At 36.1% G+C, this 20,817-nt stretch overlaps 1 protein-coding gene across 4 annotated transcripts; it reads left to right on the forward strand.

Moving 5' to 3' along the window:
• The first annotated feature begins 225 nt into the window (after positions 1–225).
• Positions 226–18,818, forward strand: LOC105225342 (uncharacterized). Of its 4 annotated transcripts, none has more exons than XM_011203746.4 (7): positions 226–382; positions 1,148–1,257; positions 15,738–15,964; positions 16,725–16,897; positions 16,978–17,208; positions 17,280–17,578; positions 17,647–18,818. In XM_011203746.4, exons 2-7 carry the CDS (start codon positions 1,170–1,172, stop codon positions 17,901–17,903), a joined length of 1,275 nt encoding a protein of 424 aa, XP_011202048.2. In that variant the 5' UTR covers positions 226–382; positions 1,148–1,169; the 3' UTR covers positions 17,904–18,818. The 4 variants fall into 4 exon arrangements, with proteins under 4 accessions (XP_011202048.2, XP_019845496.2, XP_049308851.1 ...); XM_019989937.3 differs by lacking the exon at positions 226–382 and adding an exon at positions 422–783; XM_049452894.1 differs by lacking the exon at positions 226–382 and adding an exon at positions 1,018–1,070.
• Positions 18,819–20,817: the final 1,999 nt, after the last annotated feature.

The following is a 20,817-nucleotide window of genomic DNA, read 5'->3' on the forward strand; positions in this document are numbered from 1 at the left end:
TGATATTTAAAAGGAAGATTGATTTAATACAAATATTTACTTAAAATGTCATATACACATACGTTTATTATTTACCAAAAAGTTGAGCAAATTTGTTAATAACAGAGCGAGTTTTCTCACGGGGTATTTTCGAATGGTTATGTATGTGATCTGTGCTGAATATGTGTGGCTGTTGCATTTGTATGCCAACGTGTTTGCGATCTACAGACCGTACTTGATAGTGTTGGTAGCTAGGCCTGGTAGACTAGTGTGCGGCTAGGAAGGCGGCTTCGGTCAGTGAGCGCCGGTTCCGCGACTGAGTAGCTTGTGGCGCGAAACATTCAGTTTGCATTAAGCCAGAGAGCCGGTCGGACGCGTTTCTTAGTTTCTTCGAGCCTTCAGTGTACGTGTGTTAGCATTACTTTTGTTTTTATTTGGCTTTTCTATTCGGCTGTCTATTTAAGTGTTCGCATGTTTGTTAGCTCATCATCGTCATAGTTTTATATGTGTGTGATCTCCAGCTGTCTACTGGGCGGATTGTATGCCCGATTGTGTTCCTTGTATTTCTTATTCGGGCACAATTTAGTGGACGTACAAACGTCCAAACTTTGAACTGAAACATCAAATACAAAACTCAATTCGCCTAATATTTCGTAACATGCGCAGAGCCTTTGTTTCAAATTCTAATAGTCACGCAAAACTCACCTACATACTACTACTACTACTGCCATACGATCATCAAAAAGACTACTATACTGTTTGAATACATTATTCGCATATTTATATTAATATAAGTATGTATAGGTATGTGTATGTTCTTAATAAATATTGACGTAATTCGGCAAAGGCTGCGTGTATGTATGTTCGGTAGATTTGATGGATATCCAGTGAAGCGAAGAGTGGTGAATTCAAAGCGTAATTACAGTTTATTTCTAAAACTTGTGATCGTTTAAAGGTTTCAACACTACAATACAAAAAATAATGAAAACCCTGCGAATAATTAATGGCTGTGTGTGCAGTGAAAATAAAATATAATAAAATCCCCTCGCGAATATGCGGTTTCACTTAGCAAAGCTCTCGTTCAAATATTTGTAAACCACATTTTTATATTTTCTTCTTTAATACAAATAATTTCTTAATGATTAAAAAAATGGATTTCTGGTTGCAGCGTTTATAATTCCAACTATAAAATGATCGGCAATAGAGTATGGGGAGCTTTAGGTCTCGCCTGTTTCATTGGAGTAGCGATATCATCATGTGGACTGGCTCAAGCAAAAGGTGAGAAAACAAATTGACTCGAAGTAACTTTTTAAGTGTATTTAGTGTTCCCTGTTTTCGTTCTTTACTATTTCCTGTATTTAATTGTGGGACTGTATCATTATGCGTCGAACCCCAAGTGTTTAAATTTTCGTGATGTGAAAAAAGAGTAAAAACAAAGCATTAACGTAACATTCGAAAAAATGCAATTCTTATTTAAAATTTAAGAAATCTCTAATTGTACTATGTTAAATATTAAGTTTTATAAAATGAAATGTGTGGCATGGCTATAGATAACGCGACTGCTATGGATATCGATTCAAGTGAAATGCAACAAAATACCAGTCGTTAAAGTTCTTAATAAAGGAATCTGATTTGATCACTAATAGAAAATATTCCGGCGTGCGGAAGAAACACCTTTGTGAAAAAATAGATTTGGAATATTTTTTTTTACATATGTATATCCTGTTTTGGAAGTATTATTCAGATAAAATAGAAAGATACACAATCATGACATTATCAAAAATAAAATGCTTTTTTTTAATAAATTATCAAAACTTATTAAGAATATATGGGGAAAGGGATTTTGCAAATGCCTTTTGAAACTTTTCACCGGAGTAAGTTGTGCAATAAAAATTATGGCAATTGTTTGTTTTGCTATGACAATGAAATTATTGTTGTTTTTACTCAAGTTCACAGCAACAATTTTTTCTAACTGGTTACTCTTCGTCTTTTAACATTTTGTATGCGTTCAAACGCTCAGAAAGCAAATTTTAAAATAATTAGAAGGGAGGGAGTGGTAAAAATTTCGGAAATCCCTTATAATCACTCTCTTGCAGTACACCAAATTTAATTTCGTATTTCAGTTTCAAATACAGCCTGAATTTGCTCGCGAGAGCATGAGAAATATGCGACGTTGTCCGATTTGCAATGCCACTTCAACAACTTCATATATTCACATAAGATTTAAGGTGGAGTTGGCAGACGTAAAACTTGTTTCGCAGTCTACACACTGCACAAAGCCTCGTTACTTTAAAATTACTCGCTGGAAACTCGTAGATCTACTAATACGCTTACCGCACATTCAAATCCATATATAGAAACGCTTATTAATAATGTGCATATGCACACCATATACTCGCACACACTTACACACACATACGAATATATATATGTAAAGTGCATATCTGCGATATCTGTATGCATTAGTATATTTTTGCTATTGTTGTTGTGCGCACTCCAACGCCACATGATGTCATAATTCACGCGAAAAGCAAAAACAGAAGAAGTGAAAAGCATTAAAGTAGTCTAAAAAAGCTGACCTCGTTATTTTTCTGGCTCTCTGCTGTCGCTGGCCTTATCGTTTAGTGGAATTGATTTGCCACACTCAGGCGGAAAATGTATTGTACTTGCTTAAGTGGTGTATCATTATGTAAATAGCTTTCTCCGTTCACAAGTGTGGCCATACAGACAACAACAAGTAACGCAATTTGGGTTGACATCGACGCGCGTAAGAACATTGACGAGCAGAAAATTTTCTTGTGGGCACAGCAAATCGGTAACATTACACTCCATTCAATTACACAAAATATTCACGCATACATACATACATACACATATTTATATATTCTCTAGTATGTGGTTATAAGTTTGGTTTATGTTATGTCTGGCATTCAAGTTGGCGGCGAGCAAGGCAAAGTAAACAAAAGACTTAGGCGACGAACTTGACTGAAAAAGAACACCAACTAAACATACAGCGTGACAAGGCCTTGAGAGTGCCATATTTATACATATTCACTTAAATGCGCTGAGCAGCTCATTATGTCATAATTTCTATATACACAAATAATTATTGCCTTTGTTGTGTTTACAAGTGCATATACTTGTATCATGTCGACAACATTTACAGATTAGAATGATTCAGCGTTGGACATCATAAACGAATAAAAGAAATCATCAATGTGAAATGAAGTTGCTTATTGACACGTACCTACGCCAATTCATAAAGTTATATGTACAAAAGTGTATTTATAATAAGAACGTTAGTGGAAGAGATCTCGTGAATTAATTAAAATCGCAAAGTTTGGTCTTTGCATGTGTGAGCGGTTGACAAAGCCCCGCAACGGATTATTTTGCCAAAGTATCTTAGAAATTACTTGCACGAGCACGCTTAAGCTACAACTACCTACTTATGTAGACTACTCATCGACAGGTTGTGTGGGCGAACTTGTGCTGGCAAAGGTTGTTGTCTAAAGATAAATGCGGATAAAGCGAATTGAATTGCTTGAAAGTTATAATGACAACCGTGCTGAATGTGTGTTGGCGAAACCAGTCACAGCCAAGTCTGGAGCGAATGACTACAAGCTACGAGCCACCTTCATGTCCAATAATGATGATGACTTTGGGAAGTCGCAATGTGTGGGGAATTGTTTCTGATTGCGAAAGTAAATGGCCAGTACGTGCACAGTGGACAAGTTGTGGAGGGACCCATGAAAAAGTATCAATTAGCCGAATATGTTTACCCTCAGTTCGAATTTCCAACGTGACGAAATATGGTATTAATTCGCAAGCAGATGATGTTGTCCGCTAGTAGTAAAATATTGATGAGCATTTTGCAAATTAAGAGAGAAACTAAGTTGTACAAGGTGATTAGACTGTTCTTATGACAACAAGTATGATGCTTCTTTCTGTCGTATGAAAAATAAATTTTGTTCTTTCGAGATTAAATTCCTTACAATTTCCTATGTTTTGTTAGTATATTTTTTTAATGATTATCGCATCCATTGGAAACAGATTTTTTAATGAAATCAGAAATGAAAGCCGTCTTAGCTGTAATCCATTATATTCAAGGACATCTAAAGAATGTTTATACGAAGTATGATGGATTTTGAAAATGACATTTCACATGGAATCTTACGAGTTATACTTGTATGTCTTAAAGTTTTATGACATGTCATATATCACAAACGGATGAAAGACCAATCACATTTCTCAAGGCCCAGAAAGACAAAAATCGGATAGTTAGTTTAATTGGTATTTTTTTGGGACTCGCGTGAAATTTCTTCCATTGGCTAATGCGAACGTGATAAATACAACCCAGACACTTGAATAGTATTTCTCTGAACTTAATAACAAAGTAGAAAATATTTATAAAAAAAATTCGAGTATTATTTGTAGTTATTAAGACTAGTTTGGTAGAAGGCAATGACGTCAATTATAGGGAATCTTGAAGTTGGGGGTTGCTGGTTTCCTAAGTAAATGATGTGCTGTCACAAACAAAAAGTTGCCAGCTCATTCACAATAGTTACGAAATCAAGGCTTTGAATTAAGTCGGATATTCTTACAACCACTCACGCTTGGTTGAAGATGAGGTGTTATATTATATAATATCATATGCAACATAAAAGTACACTATAATTACGAGTATAAAGTAATAATGAAATTGGCGAGACTGTGAACACTAGAGGTCAATTAAAATTTTAGCGTCTAAGCAATATATGTTTTGATATATGAAAATAGTTTGTCTACAGCTGTTAATTTCCTTGATATAATATATAAATTTTATTGCGATTTATTTAAGACTGGCTTTTCCCGCGGCTTCACTCGCATTGAATCCCTTGAATACTACACCGCGATGATAATCTTCGCGTGGTCGTGGTTAACCCAATTTTGTCCGATTAACGATTTTGACGCATTTTTGTTTTGCTAGATTTTGAAACTCTCGACAAACAGTCATATCTGCCGAAATAAATTTTACAAGAAGAAAGTGAATTTCAATTTCATGAATTGAAATTTATTTCATCGAATGCAATTGCAACATCGACGGATATTTTTCCAAAACGGCTTTCACGGCCTTAGGTTAAGGTTTCATTCAAACACATTCTAATCAGAAGTACTCTATATACTTGTATAGTCTCAATACTTCCGAAAGCTAAACATTCTGCAACACAAACTTCAAAGAAACCATATTTTCTGAAAAACCTTGTGTTCAGAAATACAATTTGTATTGGCATATTTTTCGTGCAATAAGTCGATCGACGCCCATACCGAAATAAGCATTAATTTGTTAGCTTTTGCATGGTGTAGAGCAATCCCATAGCAGCCGATTTAATTAACGCTAAGCAAATCAACTTGAAGCATTCTATCGTACTCATGTGAGAATATCCAGTTGGTTCTAAACCTGATCAATCACCTAAAGCTTTCACTGGAAATAGAGTGACTGCGCCGTTATCGTGCTTCTTACAGCTGAACATTGGGCAGCTTTTCAACCCATCGCTGACACTGCTCAAGTGGTTTTGAGTGGTATCGTCTAATGTTTTTATTTTTTGATGCTTCGCTTAATTTTACTTTAGTTGCCAGAAGGCATGTGTAATTGAGAGGCGGTGATGTGATTATCTCAAAGAACTTAACGCGTACTTATGTGAGAATGCATGTACGTACCTGACTTAAGGAGTGCTTGGGTCGTGCTAATCAAATTAAAAAAAGGCAATAAGAACGAAAAACTACACCGAAGAAATTTTTGAATCCGCACTTTCTACAGGGCAATCAACATACCTAACCGTGTCTAGCCGCAGGCAAGACATCTTATATCTTTCCCACTTTCTTCACACCGAGTAAATCGATCAAAATAACTGCATATACATACTCGTATGAACATACATGGTAAATGTTGGAGTATTTGAGACTTTAACTTAACCGAGCCATTCGGCACAGCACTCGCGTTTAGTTTTTAGCTCACCATTTTCATCACCATTTTTTCCGACATAAATACGGTACAAGGCGTACAATATATTTCTGTATCTAACATGCTGCTGTTAGCTACACGGTAACTTTGGGCTTGGGAAATATTTTATGACTCGCTCTTAGCTGGTAAAAACTCTTTATCTTAGAAAACTATAAAAACGCTGACGATATTTAGAGAACTTTTTAAACAAAAATGTATGAAAATAGCCGTCACTAAATTATAAGATAATTAATTAAATAGGTACACTTAGCATTAACGCTCCAGCTTAACAAAGTTTGCTTAATCGTATACTAAAATAACGGCAGTGTATATACATATTTTACTATGCACAAAACAATATTTCAAAAAAAAAAAAAATTACGGTATTTTTAGCGATTACTTGCTGCTTTCATCATAACTTTTGTGAATGTAATTACAAATTGCTTTATTTTCTACTCATTAGGTAGGTAAAATTGTGCTCTTTGCGCAGTGAAGATGCCCGGTTATTTATTTAGTTTGTAGGAAAACTCTTTTCAGCTTTGTCTTTATCATTTTCGAATAAGTAAGGTTTCCGTAGCTGTCTGGAAACACAACAAAAAAGTTGAACCACATAGAATATTACTGACAGATCTTTATTACTTCAGAAGGAGAACTGAATTATATTTCGACCCATGATACTTTCGAATAATGTAGGGAACTGAAATATTGATTTCACAAAGATCAGACTGATGTTTAAAATCTTTTCTAATGTCTAGCATGCATGATCATGCTCCGTGAAATAAAATAGAAATAGCAAAATATAAATTTAAGTATGAAAAGAGCCTAAAACCTGCGGACGAATGTACATAATTAGCGAATAGTTAAATTTATTTGGGAAGACCCAAGTTGATGTTTGTTCTTCTACGTATTTTACTACTCTTCTCCTCTGAATTTACCTAATAATTGTATAACAATTGTATAATATATACACACATATACATACATACCATGCAATGTTAATGCAGGAATGTATTTCAAAAACGAATTCGTTTTCTTTTTTTACCATTAAACAATCTTTCAACCCCCACACATACAATATATGTATGTATACATATATAGTACATACATATATAGTATGTGGCTTGTCTTTTATACTTCGGGATTGCGATTCTAGTGTTGTAATCTGACAACTCGCAACTTGTAAAGCTTGACATTTTTGATTTATACTTGGGGTACTCACAACCCGAGGAAAATCATTTTATCATTTACACATTTACAATTCTCAATGCTGTGTTTTCGAATCGTTATAACTTATAATTTTGTGAGACTTTGAAAATCCTAACTATATATTCAGAACGTTTTTTTGTGTGGTATCGGTAATTTAAAATACTAAAGGCCTCGACAATTGGTTTAACCGCATGCAATGTAAGATGTACATATATACTTTTAAGGGAGAATATTTTGAAAAACAATAAAGCGATTTTCGATGATTAATATTTATTTATGTTCTCTAACCCTGAAATATAAAAAAGCTGAATACTTATTACCGCTATGATCGTCTTCGTGGTGGTAGTGTTAACTCAAATTTAGTCTAATAAACGCCTTTAATGAATTTTTGTTTCTTAGATTTTGGAACTTTTTGACAAACACCCACATCGTCCAAAAGAAATCTTGAAATTAATTTTACAAACAGGAAATGAATTATTTGAAAAATCGATGGTGATTTTGCCAAACAGGCTTCCGTTAGGACCATCTGCGCCAATTTCAATGCTCTTCTGTGCGATGGTTGGGACGTTCTACGGACACATAACGAAAAAGTGTTTCATTTTTAAATATATGTATAAAATTATTATTTTTTTTTTGAAGGGAGAATCTTCCAAGATATCGTCATTTTTTCGAACGAAATGCTATATTCGAATTGTCCGCTAAAGGTGGACCTCATTCGGAACCACAGTCATCCATACTTGCGGAAAAATGTGCATACGGGCTAAAGCCTTAACTCCATGATAAGTGATTGTGTACGGCTCACATAACTGCCGTTAGGCGTGACATCGTGAGACCTAGCTTAGCCATTAGGCTCGTCAGTCACGCCTTTCAGGCCTATCTCTCGTTCATCCTTCTGCTATTGTTGCGTTGGCACTCTTTCCATCTAAGTTCTTCCAGAACTATCGCAGACCTAATCTTCACTCGATCCCGCACCCGCACACCAAGTTATCTGGCATCACTCCCTGCGTTCTTAGCTTCTCCAAATTTTCTCTCTAATGTGCAGGTTATGAGTTTTCTCCGATATTGTCGCATAAGCAACAATTTGTTCGATCATAATGGGCGTATTTGTTGTTATATTCTCTTATGCAACCGTGCCCTGAAAAAAATTATGTCAAGTTGAAGTCCGTTTTCCCATGTTTCCTCTTTACCCACGCTTGCACGCTTTCAATAAGCCTTTGGGTCAATCTTTCCTTCGTTGCTGTGTCCTATCGTTTCTGCCCTTCGGTTAAGCATTTTGCCTTTCGTCTTTCCGCTCTCCAACTGTTAGTCGCCTCCTTTTTCTTTTGAATCTGTCGTAAACTCTTTTGATTTCCATTACCAACTGCTATGATCCCACCGCAAGTAACTCTAATGGCTCTGAATCTAATTACCGATTTCACTTTCGCTTGTATGTCTGCTTCAGTTTTTTGTACAGCAAGCTGAAGCTTATTTCTTGATCATCGATTTCGTCTGATTATATAGGTTCTGAATTTGATCCAGTTCTTTTGCTACCAGTGTTACCTCGGTAGTGAAAGGCATAACACACCGTCGTAAAATACATTTCAGAAGAGTGGACTAAGCGTAGAACCCTGTGGTACTCCACCCGTAACATATTTTCTGGGTCCATTATCAGTATTTTACAGTAACAGCTGTTCTGGCAGGTAGCTGAATAAAATCTTCAGTATGTGAGCCGGTTTTACCTTACGATTCATGGCGCTTATTATAAAAGATACTTTCCAAAGTAAACAGGACTTTTTGAATCTAGCGCCCCCTGGTGGAGCCATCTATAAGCCGACTGGTGCCGTGCTAAATGCATTTTAAACATCGAATGCTATTACTGCGCAGTACTCCGCTGGGCCACACATCCGACTGCTTCCTTTGATTACCTTATTAACAATATCCAAAATCCAAATTTTCGGGAACATACTTTTTCTAAGGCGTACACAATTCTGTGAATGGCCTCGCATTGTGATTGATGGCAATCTTTAAGACATTATTTCTAATGTCATCTAGGCCTGATGTTATAGCATTTCCAGATCTCTGTGCCGCTCGAATCACATTCACGTCGTTGACTCCTGTAGTTTTTCTGGTGGCTGCCCTAAGAGTTTCCTGTACCTTAGGATAGGTCGAATGTTCCACAGAGTTCTTTGAAGCAACAGCATTTACTCTTTTAAATCTCCTTTTTGAGGTTATTGCGTTTCATTTTATAGCATTCACGCAGTTCTATATGATCCGTTGGTTCCCGATTCCATTGGCAGCTTCTCCTCGCATTGGGGCATTCACTTCTTAAGGTATTGATTTCATTATTCAACTAGTATACGGCTTTTTTGTAGACTCACTTGTTTCTTCTCCTCATAGAAGCGTCACATGCTTTGCTTATGTGTCTTACCAGTATCTCCACTTGCCGATCTCCATCTTCCACACAACTCATATTACCGTCTATCAAGAGTTTGAATAGTTCTTCGTCTAATTTTTCGACCTTCGACTTTCGTTCTCCTTCGATTATTGGTGGATGGGTGCCTATTTCAAGTATAATAACCTGATGGTCAACATCACTGAAGACGTCACAAATCTGCCACATCTATTTTCTGTTCGTTATCGTCTTGTGAAGGAGCTCTTTTACAGTGTCACAGTGCTTAAAATTTAGTAGCATAACTCTATATTTTTCACGTTTACCATATTGTTACAAAGGACATTTCGTACTACCTATTTAATGGTCGACGTTATCCCTGGCCTTTACCCTTACATACGCTACATGACGGTTTCTTTATCGCACAGCACTGGCTTCTATCGTCGGGGTTAATGCATGCTTTCGCAAGGTGTTCGTAACCGAGACACCTGAAACACCACCACCTTAGGTTTTTTTCGCCCTTAGGGTAGTGTGCAGAACCCAACCTATTTTGATTTACGTGCTTCGAGAAACGTCCTTGCCTCCACCACCTTCGGTATGCTTCTACTTGAGTATGTATCAAACTGGTTCAGCTCCTTTATTTGAGTGCTTATAATCTCGGTCATGTCCTCTTTACTAGAGATTTCATCACGATCTCCAATTTGTACCATTGTTTCATGGTTTAATGTTTTGCTTGCGTTTGATCGATTGTACCGCTTTCCTCAAAGGCGTGCTATCGCTCAGCGCTGACGACCTCGATCTCACTGGTTTTTCAATATTGAGTGTCTTCCGTTAGGACCTGCCCAAATTTAGTGCGCGTTTAAAAGGGTATATTTCCGTAATTGGCGACCGCTGGGTAGGGATTGTCTCTTGCATCCTGCTATTAACATCACTCAGTGTTCTGGTTTTTTTTTATTTTGATCATCATGCTCAGGCTTGATGAGGAAGATACGTATTTCCATGGGGTGCTGTCGATTCGCCACATTCACAGCAGCTTCAGTAGATCTGCTAGCTTTTATACCGTACCCTCTACTCCTGCCGCTAATCGTCGGGGATTGCTTATTCGTTCTTACTTATTTCGAAACTGACCTGCTACTACTAGCCGTTCGGCTATCCACGTATTTCGCAAATCCACATTACATTCAAAAATATCATACATACTTACTATTTTAGTATAATATATTGTTATACGGTTTCCTATAAAACCTTAAAGGACTATGAAAGGGTTGACATATTAGTTGAGCAGCATCGGACGTTACGTGGCATTTAATATAAAACTCTATAGCTATTTGCTGTGGTGGGTTACAAGGGCAAAGGCCTCTTTTCTTTTACTTTAGAAAACAATAATGATGATGCTTAATTAATGGTTTGAAGGCTAACTTAGACAAATTGTCCCTATCTCATACGGTAATCTTTGTCTAGAAATGGTGACACCGAATGTGATGAACTCTGCGACTCACCTGAAACAAGATTTAGATGACTTCACGACCTTCAATCTTTTGTGGCACTCAGAAATTGGAAAGAAAAAAGTTCCATAAAACTCGTTGATCAATTTATATTTGCATGGTAAAAATCGCCAGAAAAAATTGTCGCGTTGTGAACAAACGAACAGCTATCAAAATAAATTGTACCAATATAAAAAAAATATTTTTAGGGATTCGGTTTGCGCGCGCGGATCAGTCCAAGTTAAATCTGCCAAACGAGTTGGGTGGATGAGTTCATTATGTACTAAGCAAAAAAGGATCTTCACACGGCGGAGCTCCAAATACTATATAGTTGCAATGGACACAGAAATCACATTTTTATGTTGTCACTCCAATGCTTTGGAGGTTTGGGTGTTGACCCAAAGTGTAGTCATACATATAATGATGCGCACATACTCACTTTCGCTGCCTCGCTGCTGGTACGCATAAGACCATTCGGTGCAATGATTGTGTTAAAGAACAAACAACCGCTAATTAAATAAGACATGTATGCACCATTTTTGCACGTGTGTACGTAGTATGCTTCTTCATAGCGGTACATATTTCCAACATGAAACGCCGCGGTAGTCATTTTACTATACATTACATAATTCTGAGGAATGGCAAGAAAATGCAAAGTGTAATAAGCGATTTGCGGAAAACAGAGTGAACGCGTGTGCCGGCAGATTTCCCGAGTGAAGATACGAGTTATCTCATTTATTTGTTTGTATACAATTTCCATTCTAAGGTCTTACGAGCACCGGCAACATGATACGGTACACAATGTTTGGATGTATGGTACACAAGTGCATGGGCAAACGATATTAATGGAGATGGCAAGTAATGAAGAAGTGATGTAAGTCTATTTGTACATAAATATATGCATATGTATATATGTATGTACATGCATATGTGTAATCAAAAGATGGGGAACTTAAGTTTCGCAGTAAGGCACTAATTTTTATATTTATATACATGTACATACTTACATACACATGTATTTATATGAATATAATAATAGTATATTAACAAAAATGATTGCTCGTATGTCATGATTGTACCAGGCAACCTGAAAAATTCGGATAGTTTTAAATATTTTTGGCCAAAATTTGATTTCATTTTTCAATCGCATCAGGCCTCATCGAGGACTGTAGGTTTACCGATTTTGATTTGACGATTTTTTTCCTTGGACTATTCGCGGGAGGTCAGTACAAATTGATATGATCAGATCCGTAAAATATGAAGTATAATTCATTTGGATAATTCATTTAGATTTCCGTTAAAATTTAAAGGAATCTATATTTTCAAATTTCCCCACGTTCTTCTCTGGGTATTCTCATATAGATTAACGACGGTTTTTATTTTTACCAAGACGACAATTGTGAATGCCTTGCTGCTGTGCTTAAAAAGACGACCAAAGACACATCACATGCTTTGTTTATTATAGTCAACAAAATTAACCGAAAAATAATAATAATAAAAATAATAATACTGTAAGCAAATGATTATATCACGACAAAAATTAATGAATCTGCACATGATTCTATATCCGCTATGGTGGTCACACCCCTCAAGGTAGTCTAAAAAAAGTACTCAAAAACATAGACGTTGTAACATACCTGTAGACTGGATCTAAGATTAATATATTTAAAATTTTTCTATAAACTTTTCTAGTCGTATATCTGAGAGATTCATATTGTTATTAATTTTTATACTCTTGCAACGAGTTGCTACAGAGTAGTATAGTTTTGTTCACCTAACGGTTGTACGTATCACCTAAAACTAATCAAGACAGATATAGGGTTATATGTATATATAGTACATATATAAATGATCAGGATGACGAGACAAGTTGAAACCCGGGTGATTGTCTGTCTGTCCGTCCGTCCGTCGGTCCGTTCGCGCAAGCTGTAGCTCGAGTAAACTTGCATGGTACAAAAAAATATGAGTTCGTAGATGGGCGTCACATCCCATATAACCCCGGCCACTCCCCATATAACGGTAGAGACATTAAATTTTACCTTCAACTAAATATAATACGTGGCATTTTTCTCTTATTCCTATACTACAACCGTGCCTACTTCCCATATAACGAAAAGTTTTCCACTTGATTCTTTCAATTTTTAGTACACAAATCAAGAAGTAGTTATTAGAACGGGATGTAATTTTGCTGTAATAATTCCTTTAAAATATGCCAAAATGTGCAAATCCTGAGTCCCCATATACATGTACCTAATATTAAGATTTTCGAACTTCCAGGTGACTTTATGCTGGATATGTCGACCAATATTTGAATTAACACAATGAAAATCACAGAACATATTTACTCATAACAGTATATTGTTGTTCTTAAAAGAGAAAACTTAACCTAGCTCCCATATAACTATTACCAGGATTTTCGAATACTCACTTGAATTTTTTCGAGGGAACATTTTTTGAGTAGTGGTATATTAATAACATTTGGGATGAGCAAAAATAGATAATATCGGGTCAATGCTAACCCCCATTTCCATATTCTACATATACAATAATTTCGTTTTTCTAAAAAATCTTGTGCCGAATATGTCGGTCAGTGTATGAGTTATATATAGAATATGTATAAAATTGCTTGGATTCCTATCCTCTGGTTGACATTTTACACCTCAAGATGTTGTCATGGCCTAGATTCCTCTAAGTTGCATGAGTATAAAATGTTCGGTTGTACCCGAACTTAGCCCTTCTTTACTTATTTACACATATTTTCAAGATTTTAAATTTACAAAAATTCCTTGGATCGGGATAACATGTTTGCATTCATCCCGAAAAATATTAAAAAAGCACTTTCTTTGTAAGCAAGTAATGCCCTGCAAAAAATGCTACAGGGGATGGAGTTTTTGTAGAATCTTTTTTTTTTTACTGAGTTATAAAATTCAAAAGAAAAAACGTAAACAGTTAGGTTTACGAAAATATAACAATTGTTCTTTTACGATATTGTTTCAAGTACGAAGCCTCTTTTTCTCTTTAAGGATTACTCGCACAATATTTAGAAGTGTGTGAACGGCAAATCTAAGTAAAGTAAATGTTTTAATTCGCGAAAAGTTCTCTATTCTCTTATGAGTCGCATTCGATTTAGATCACTAGCTCACTATCTTATTCTTGGAACTTTTAAAGAGTCCATAGAGCGAAGCGATGTCGCTTGGGAAGGTGGAGTAACTTCAGTTCAGTCAGTCTGAGTTCTTACGAACGGCGTCGAAACGATCGCCACGGTCTTCGTGTACACTCTCAGCTATGGCTGCTATATTTTCTTCACTTCGTGCTGGTCATGGTCTATTTGTTCGAATATTATTCAATAATAAATGCTGGGTCTCAAGATGAGTGATGGTGTTGCGATAATGTTGAGGGAAGTGCAAGAACGTGAATTCTCTTAATAAAGTTGAATGATTTGTAAACGTTGTTCAGGCATTAGTCTTTCCATGACAAAATGAAAAAAACTATACTGAACAAAAATAACATGACTGCTTGACACTACTCACCAGTGATCTGTCAAAAAAGGCTATTAAAAAAAGTACCTCTACTTGGATCACCAGTTATTTTAAAAACTCTCGTAATACTAATTGTCCCTCTATGTACATATGTAAAAAATGTATGTATGTTTGTATGAATGGAATGGAAATGCACAAGCACATGCTTCGAATAAAATTGCACTTTCTCATACACAGTGAAACCTCCAAGTAAAAAGTCATTCAAAGATTGGTTCTTAACTATTATAATACGACCTATCTTCACACATACATACCATATTATATTACATATTCATATGTATGTTCACATAGATGGTGTGGTAAGTACGAACGTGGATACAGCTATTATATGCATGCAATGCTAGGCGAACCTAATCCGTAATAAGTCAAGAATATGATGTAACAGTAAAAGCTCTGTTAGCCGGGTAACTGCATTTCTGCTTCCGAATTTTATGCTGAGATATAATATGATTTGTGTTTGTTTCATATTGTGACTTCAAATACGATATGCATCGCTTGAGCGAGAGTGTGTGCAGCTAACTTTAAGCCGGTGATTAATGATGCAGTCTACAAGTATGATTTATGACGATCGAGAAAATATGAGCACTAACATTGATGTTTGAATAGGTAGGTATAAGTACATATGTACATATACAGATTTCGAGCAATGCGTAACCATACGCAAAACTTCACACATGAGATTTGTTTTTCAAAAGTAAACGTACAGTAGCCGTATAAAGTTCGGAAGTAATGATATACCCGACATACATACATACTGTATTGTGTGAAGAATAACAGACCACCCAAGGAAAACAAAATAATTAATAATCACAAAACTTTCAGTCCGACATAAGTATTTTATTGGGCGGCATGATTTTTTTTTCTTTACAACAACCAAACTATTTCAATTTTTATATTTATATTCTAATCATTCAGTTTGTATGTCAGCTATATGCTATATTTGTCCGTTGTTGGCGATTCCGACAAATGAGCACTTTTTTTTGCAGAGAAAAGGATGCCGAGCCATATCTAAAAAACTGTGACACTAGTTCGCGTATATACAGACGGATAGACGGGCATGGCTAAATCGACTCTGCTACATATGTATATTTGTTTATAGGGTTTCTTTTTTCTTTTCCTACTTTTCTTATAAAATCACTTTTATAAACACTATTATACTTATTTTGCATTTTGTTTTCTAGTTGCTCACAAAATACACTGCACAGAGAACCAGATGCAAGTCGAAATACAAATACCTGAAGCGAACAAAGAGAATTCCGACAAACAACCGCAAATATATTTGGAGGGCCTGAAAGATTACCCAAATGAACGTTGTCAGCCCCAAATTAGTGAGTCGCACGCTGTGTTTCGGCTTTCCCTTACCGACTTTTACGAATGTGGAGTCACCCGGATGGTTAATCAATTGACGGTAATAAAAATTAATGTATATGTATGCATTATATATAAATACCTTAGGGGGGTTAGAATTCATGGATATGCATTTTGATATATGGTACGTCGAAATTCTCATTACTAAATTAGATTAACCATGTTCAATCATTTTCGAAATTCTGTGGATTAGTAAATAAGTGGCAATCGGAATGGTTGAGCTTTCTACAAAAGTTTGTCTGTGTTGTGTTGTAATTGTAATTGTGTTATTTATAACACTGGCCTACAAAAAATATTTTTTTGTTTGGTGCAGCTCTGTCCGTATCTGTAGTCGGTAAAGTAGGTAGTATCAACTGTATTGCTGCTACTAGATGTCAGCTGACAGCTCTGGTTTACCTATAAGTCTTATTTTTTTCCGGTTTTATTCAAAGTCTGTCAATCTGATTATCACTTTTATGAGATTAATAGTACAAATTTATTACAGAAAGTAAGTCGAATAGTTGCAGTAATGATCCTGACAAGTTTTGTTATATATGCGGCGAGTATACTTAATGAAAAATCAACGGAAACCGATTAATGACATTGTAATTCGCTTGTATTCTGCTTACTTTGGTACATATTGAAATTGGCAATCAAGATAAAGCGTGAACGAGAACTGAAATGAAAATTTGGCTGATATTTTCGTATTAGCTCACAAAATATACTCAAAATCAGGTCTAGAATCTTAGGCACCAAAATGAGTGTAGGCCAGTGTAATGCATAAACGTATCTATGAATGTCACATTTTGTATATTTCATAGGGCAAGAAAGTATACTATCACAAGATACTGATAGAATCCGCAGAGGGCAAAGAAGTAGTAAGTGTGAAATGCATCACAACAGAGCCATTTTACAACGTGCTTATGCTGAATGCTACCAAACATCATGGCGTTGTGAGACGCGACGTTCTACCGGCTGGGTTCCAAGAGCCAGAGTAAGTTTTCTTTTTCGAACGATCCGTAGATATGTATGTCACTCAATTTCAATTCTGTTTCTTTTTTTTTCAACCAAAAGGGACTTGGAGATCACAACATCTCTTACCGAGCGCGCTCCAGAACCGCGACTATCAATAGGCGTTAATCAGAATGGCAAAAAGGTCACCGGTGATCTTACCGTTACGCCTGGCACCCCATTGACGATGGAAATAAATTTGGACCGCGACTCAGCGCAGGTTTATGGCTTGGGTGTGAATTATCTGGAAGTGACCGATACGCGACAACTCTCTGAAACAATTGTATTTAAAGGGTAACATATATTTTACTGCTATATTGAAGCCCTGTATGGAAGTAATAAGAAAACATATATTGAACTTTTAGTTGCACGGTTGATCCATATCTATTCGAAAACTTTAATACCATCGATGGGGACACTTTGTCAGCAAAATTCAAAGCGTTTAAGTTCCCAGACTCATCGTATGTTCAGTTCCGGGCCACAGTCAATGTATGTCTTGACAAATGCCTTGGTACTCAGTGCTCAAACGGACAAATCGGTTATGGACGCAGAAGGCGCGATACAACTGAGGTTTTAGCTCAGGGCTTGATGGATACAAACAAGGTCTACGAAATATCACTGGCTATGTTCATAAAAATAAATGATATTGAAGGCGTCAATCGAAGTGAGTTTATAGCAGGATAGCAGAGAGAAGCGGGTAACCTTCGAATAATGCATTCTTTCTATTTTCAGATGAAGTATTGCAATTAGAGGAGAAGCTGAGGGAATTAAAATTGGCCAATCAGAGATTAGCGCGTAATAGCCGTGTTAACTTCGGCGAGTCGCTAAAGGCCTTCGATCAGCCCCTATTGTCCGTGCCTGCCTTTGTGGTCGATGAGAGGGAGCTTAGTCAAGCTCAACGCAGCGTCAGTAATGATGCTTCTAGCAGATCATTGGGTTGGGCCTCTCTTCTCTTTGGACTTTGGGTACTTGTTTGTAAATGTATGTAAAGGAGATTGCGCCACCCAACCCAACCACAATTACTTGTTTATTAAAAATGCGATAGCTTTGAAAAACTCTATCCTTAATAAAATAATAAGTAGTGCATACATGTGAACTTAATATAAACAGAAAAGAAAGTCGGAGCGGAAACATAGTGAGATATCTGATGAATGTATGCAACAGGAATAAAAAAGAAATCAGGTACATCAGAATAGAGAAGTGTACATACATATGTATGTATGTGTATGTGTATGTAGGTGTGTATAATACCATATGGTTTACATACATATCCATATATGTACATGTATGCAGGCGTGTGTAATTATTACAGTTAGAAATTACATATAAACTGCCATCATTTACAGTTATTTACCACGAATATTAAGAAAGTATATTAATAAAAGCAATGAATTATAATTATAAAATATAAATGAAAGCGAATACTTTCTTGCAACTGAAAACACACATACATATGTATGTATATCGGTTGAAATTTTAGAATTCTAATTCTAAGCTCCAAGTAAAATTTAATTGCACGTCTCGTAGAAATCATTTTCTCGTCCATAAGAAAGTGGCAGCAGTTTTTACTGCTCAAATATTATCTTCTAATGAGGCATCCCTAAATAGAGCGGCCACTTTATGTCCAATTCTCATCTAAACGCTAAATATATAATAATAAATAGTACTTTCATTCATTTGTACAAGCATTAAACATCGCGCGTCAAGAAATATCGAATTTTTAACCCTCAGCTTTGCCGCCGCGTTTATCTAATTTTTGAGAGTAATTTTTCGCTGCCGCTTTTATTTAGGGACGGCAGTAAGTCACTACTAGTCTACTAAGATAAAAGTTGTATGTAAGTTAATTGAATATTAATATTAATATGTAATAATAAAGAAATATAAATACTAACAACCCACTTGAAGTTAATCAGTATTCATTATCTGTGGATCCAGGTTTTTTGCATTATAAATCATCTTCCACGTTATGTCTATGATAAACTATATTGGATTGTCGACATTGATCAATAATTTTCGGCTTACAACATGTTCATCAACAACAAAATGTCCAAACGCAAAATAACTGTTTAAGTACTACAAATTACCTCAATTGTTTTAGTGCTTAATGGAAGGAAGAACTTACTTGTTTCAATTAGATGACAGTGTTTGAATTAGTATTGGCAGGTATTAGCTGTTTGGATGTATTGCAGAACGCCATTCAAAAACATTAAAAATAAGGCTTTGCTTTTCCGATTTGACTTTTTTCCTGTGTACATGTAGACAGAATGTTTTCATTGACTAATTACTGTTTGAATATAAAAAAAATTAGAATTCACATATTATATCTATGGATTTTACTATAACAAGACTCTGCATCTTAGTTTTACGAAGCATGTATGCTTCTGTTAAAGTTTCTTAAGACCCAATTGGCAATTCTAATCGAAATTCTTGTGTTAGTGTGAGCTTTCATCCTTTCATGATTTAGTTTCAGCGCTAGTTATTTCAATGTATTGGAATTTCGCTAGCCACTGCATAAAATATGTGCATATGCACCTATTTCTGTTTTTACACGGTAGATCGGTTCCAGAAAAAAACGTGTAAAAAAAGACCTGGATCGTATGCAAAAATAAGTGATTGGTTCTTATCTATAAACTAGTGAAAAACAAATAATTTGTAATAAAAGCTATGTTGTTAACAAAAATATTAGGTTAATAGAATGAGGTGTACATAAGTCAGTAGCATGAAATTTCAATTACGAAATTAAGGAAGCAGTGTTAAAATTGGACTATATGACATCGCCCACCTATAGGTAAAATCCCATTCTTCAGGAATGACTACCCATTTCACCCAAATTCTGTTCATAACATAACACTGATTACATCTGACTGTAATCACGCCAACTTCCCATATAGCACAAATTAATTCAATTGAATTTATTCTCTCCTTTAGCAGAATATATGAGAATATCATTTCACGTCAAAAATTGTAAGAATTGGACCATAACTTCACTACGTCCCAGATACTAAACATGTGAAGCCCAGTGTTATCGATGGTTGATGGTGCTTAATCTTGATTGATGATTGTCGATGTCAAAAAGAGTGTCTACGAATTTGCCACTGGCTAAAATTGAATTAGTTGATCTGCCTGCTCTGCATACATGCTGGTTCGCACGTAGCGGTGCAGTTCTCAGTGTCTTGGATTTTATTTCATAATCCATGATCTTTTCCATACTGTTTAGTAAGAAGGAAGTTAGACTAATTATCCTGAAGGATTTCGCCAAAGAATAGTCTTTGGTATGAAGATCACCTTTGCAGTGCGCCACGGTTTCGGAATTTACGTCAGTTCGAGGCAATATCTCATCAGCCGAAGAAGGTGGGGCAGTCAGTCTACTCAGGAGGCGTTAATTGCGCAAATGAGGCCATCGCTCACGCAATCGAGTCCGCAGTAAATCAGAGCGAGATGGCTTCTATATGACGACGGGTTGACACATGTCTACCGGAATTGTCTTTGCTTGACCAACAAGGACGGTTGCGTCTGTTGGGGTCTTCTTTAGAGGGCAGCTGTAGTGATGTGCGTCTATGAAGGACTAGTTCAGCGCAAACAGTCTTCTTTGCAGTCCTGAAGCTGCAGCACTTCTTTCAGAGCGTTATGACTTTTATTCGACAATCGGTTGACACAAATCTACCGGAATTATTTCCGAGAAATACGTAAGCAGAAGTGCAGTAGTTATTTATTCCCCACTGGTCGTATATGTTCCGTCACATCTTTTAATTTCGAATGCTGTGTCAGTCTTGCCTCTGGCCAGAGCCCTGTGCAGCCTAGCTTCTCCCGATGCAGAGGGAACGTTTTCAGAGAAGTTCCTAAAGCTTTTCTGCTTTGCAGACCTAATCTCCTTGTTATAGGAGGTAAGATTACATTTGTATT

The sequence above is a fragment of the Bactrocera dorsalis genome, chromosome 3 (genome assembly GCF_023373825.1).
Source record: "Bactrocera dorsalis isolate Fly_Bdor chromosome 3, ASM2337382v1, whole genome shotgun sequence".
Classification (NCBI taxonomy): domain Eukaryota; kingdom Metazoa; phylum Arthropoda; class Insecta; order Diptera; family Tephritidae; genus Bactrocera; species Bactrocera dorsalis.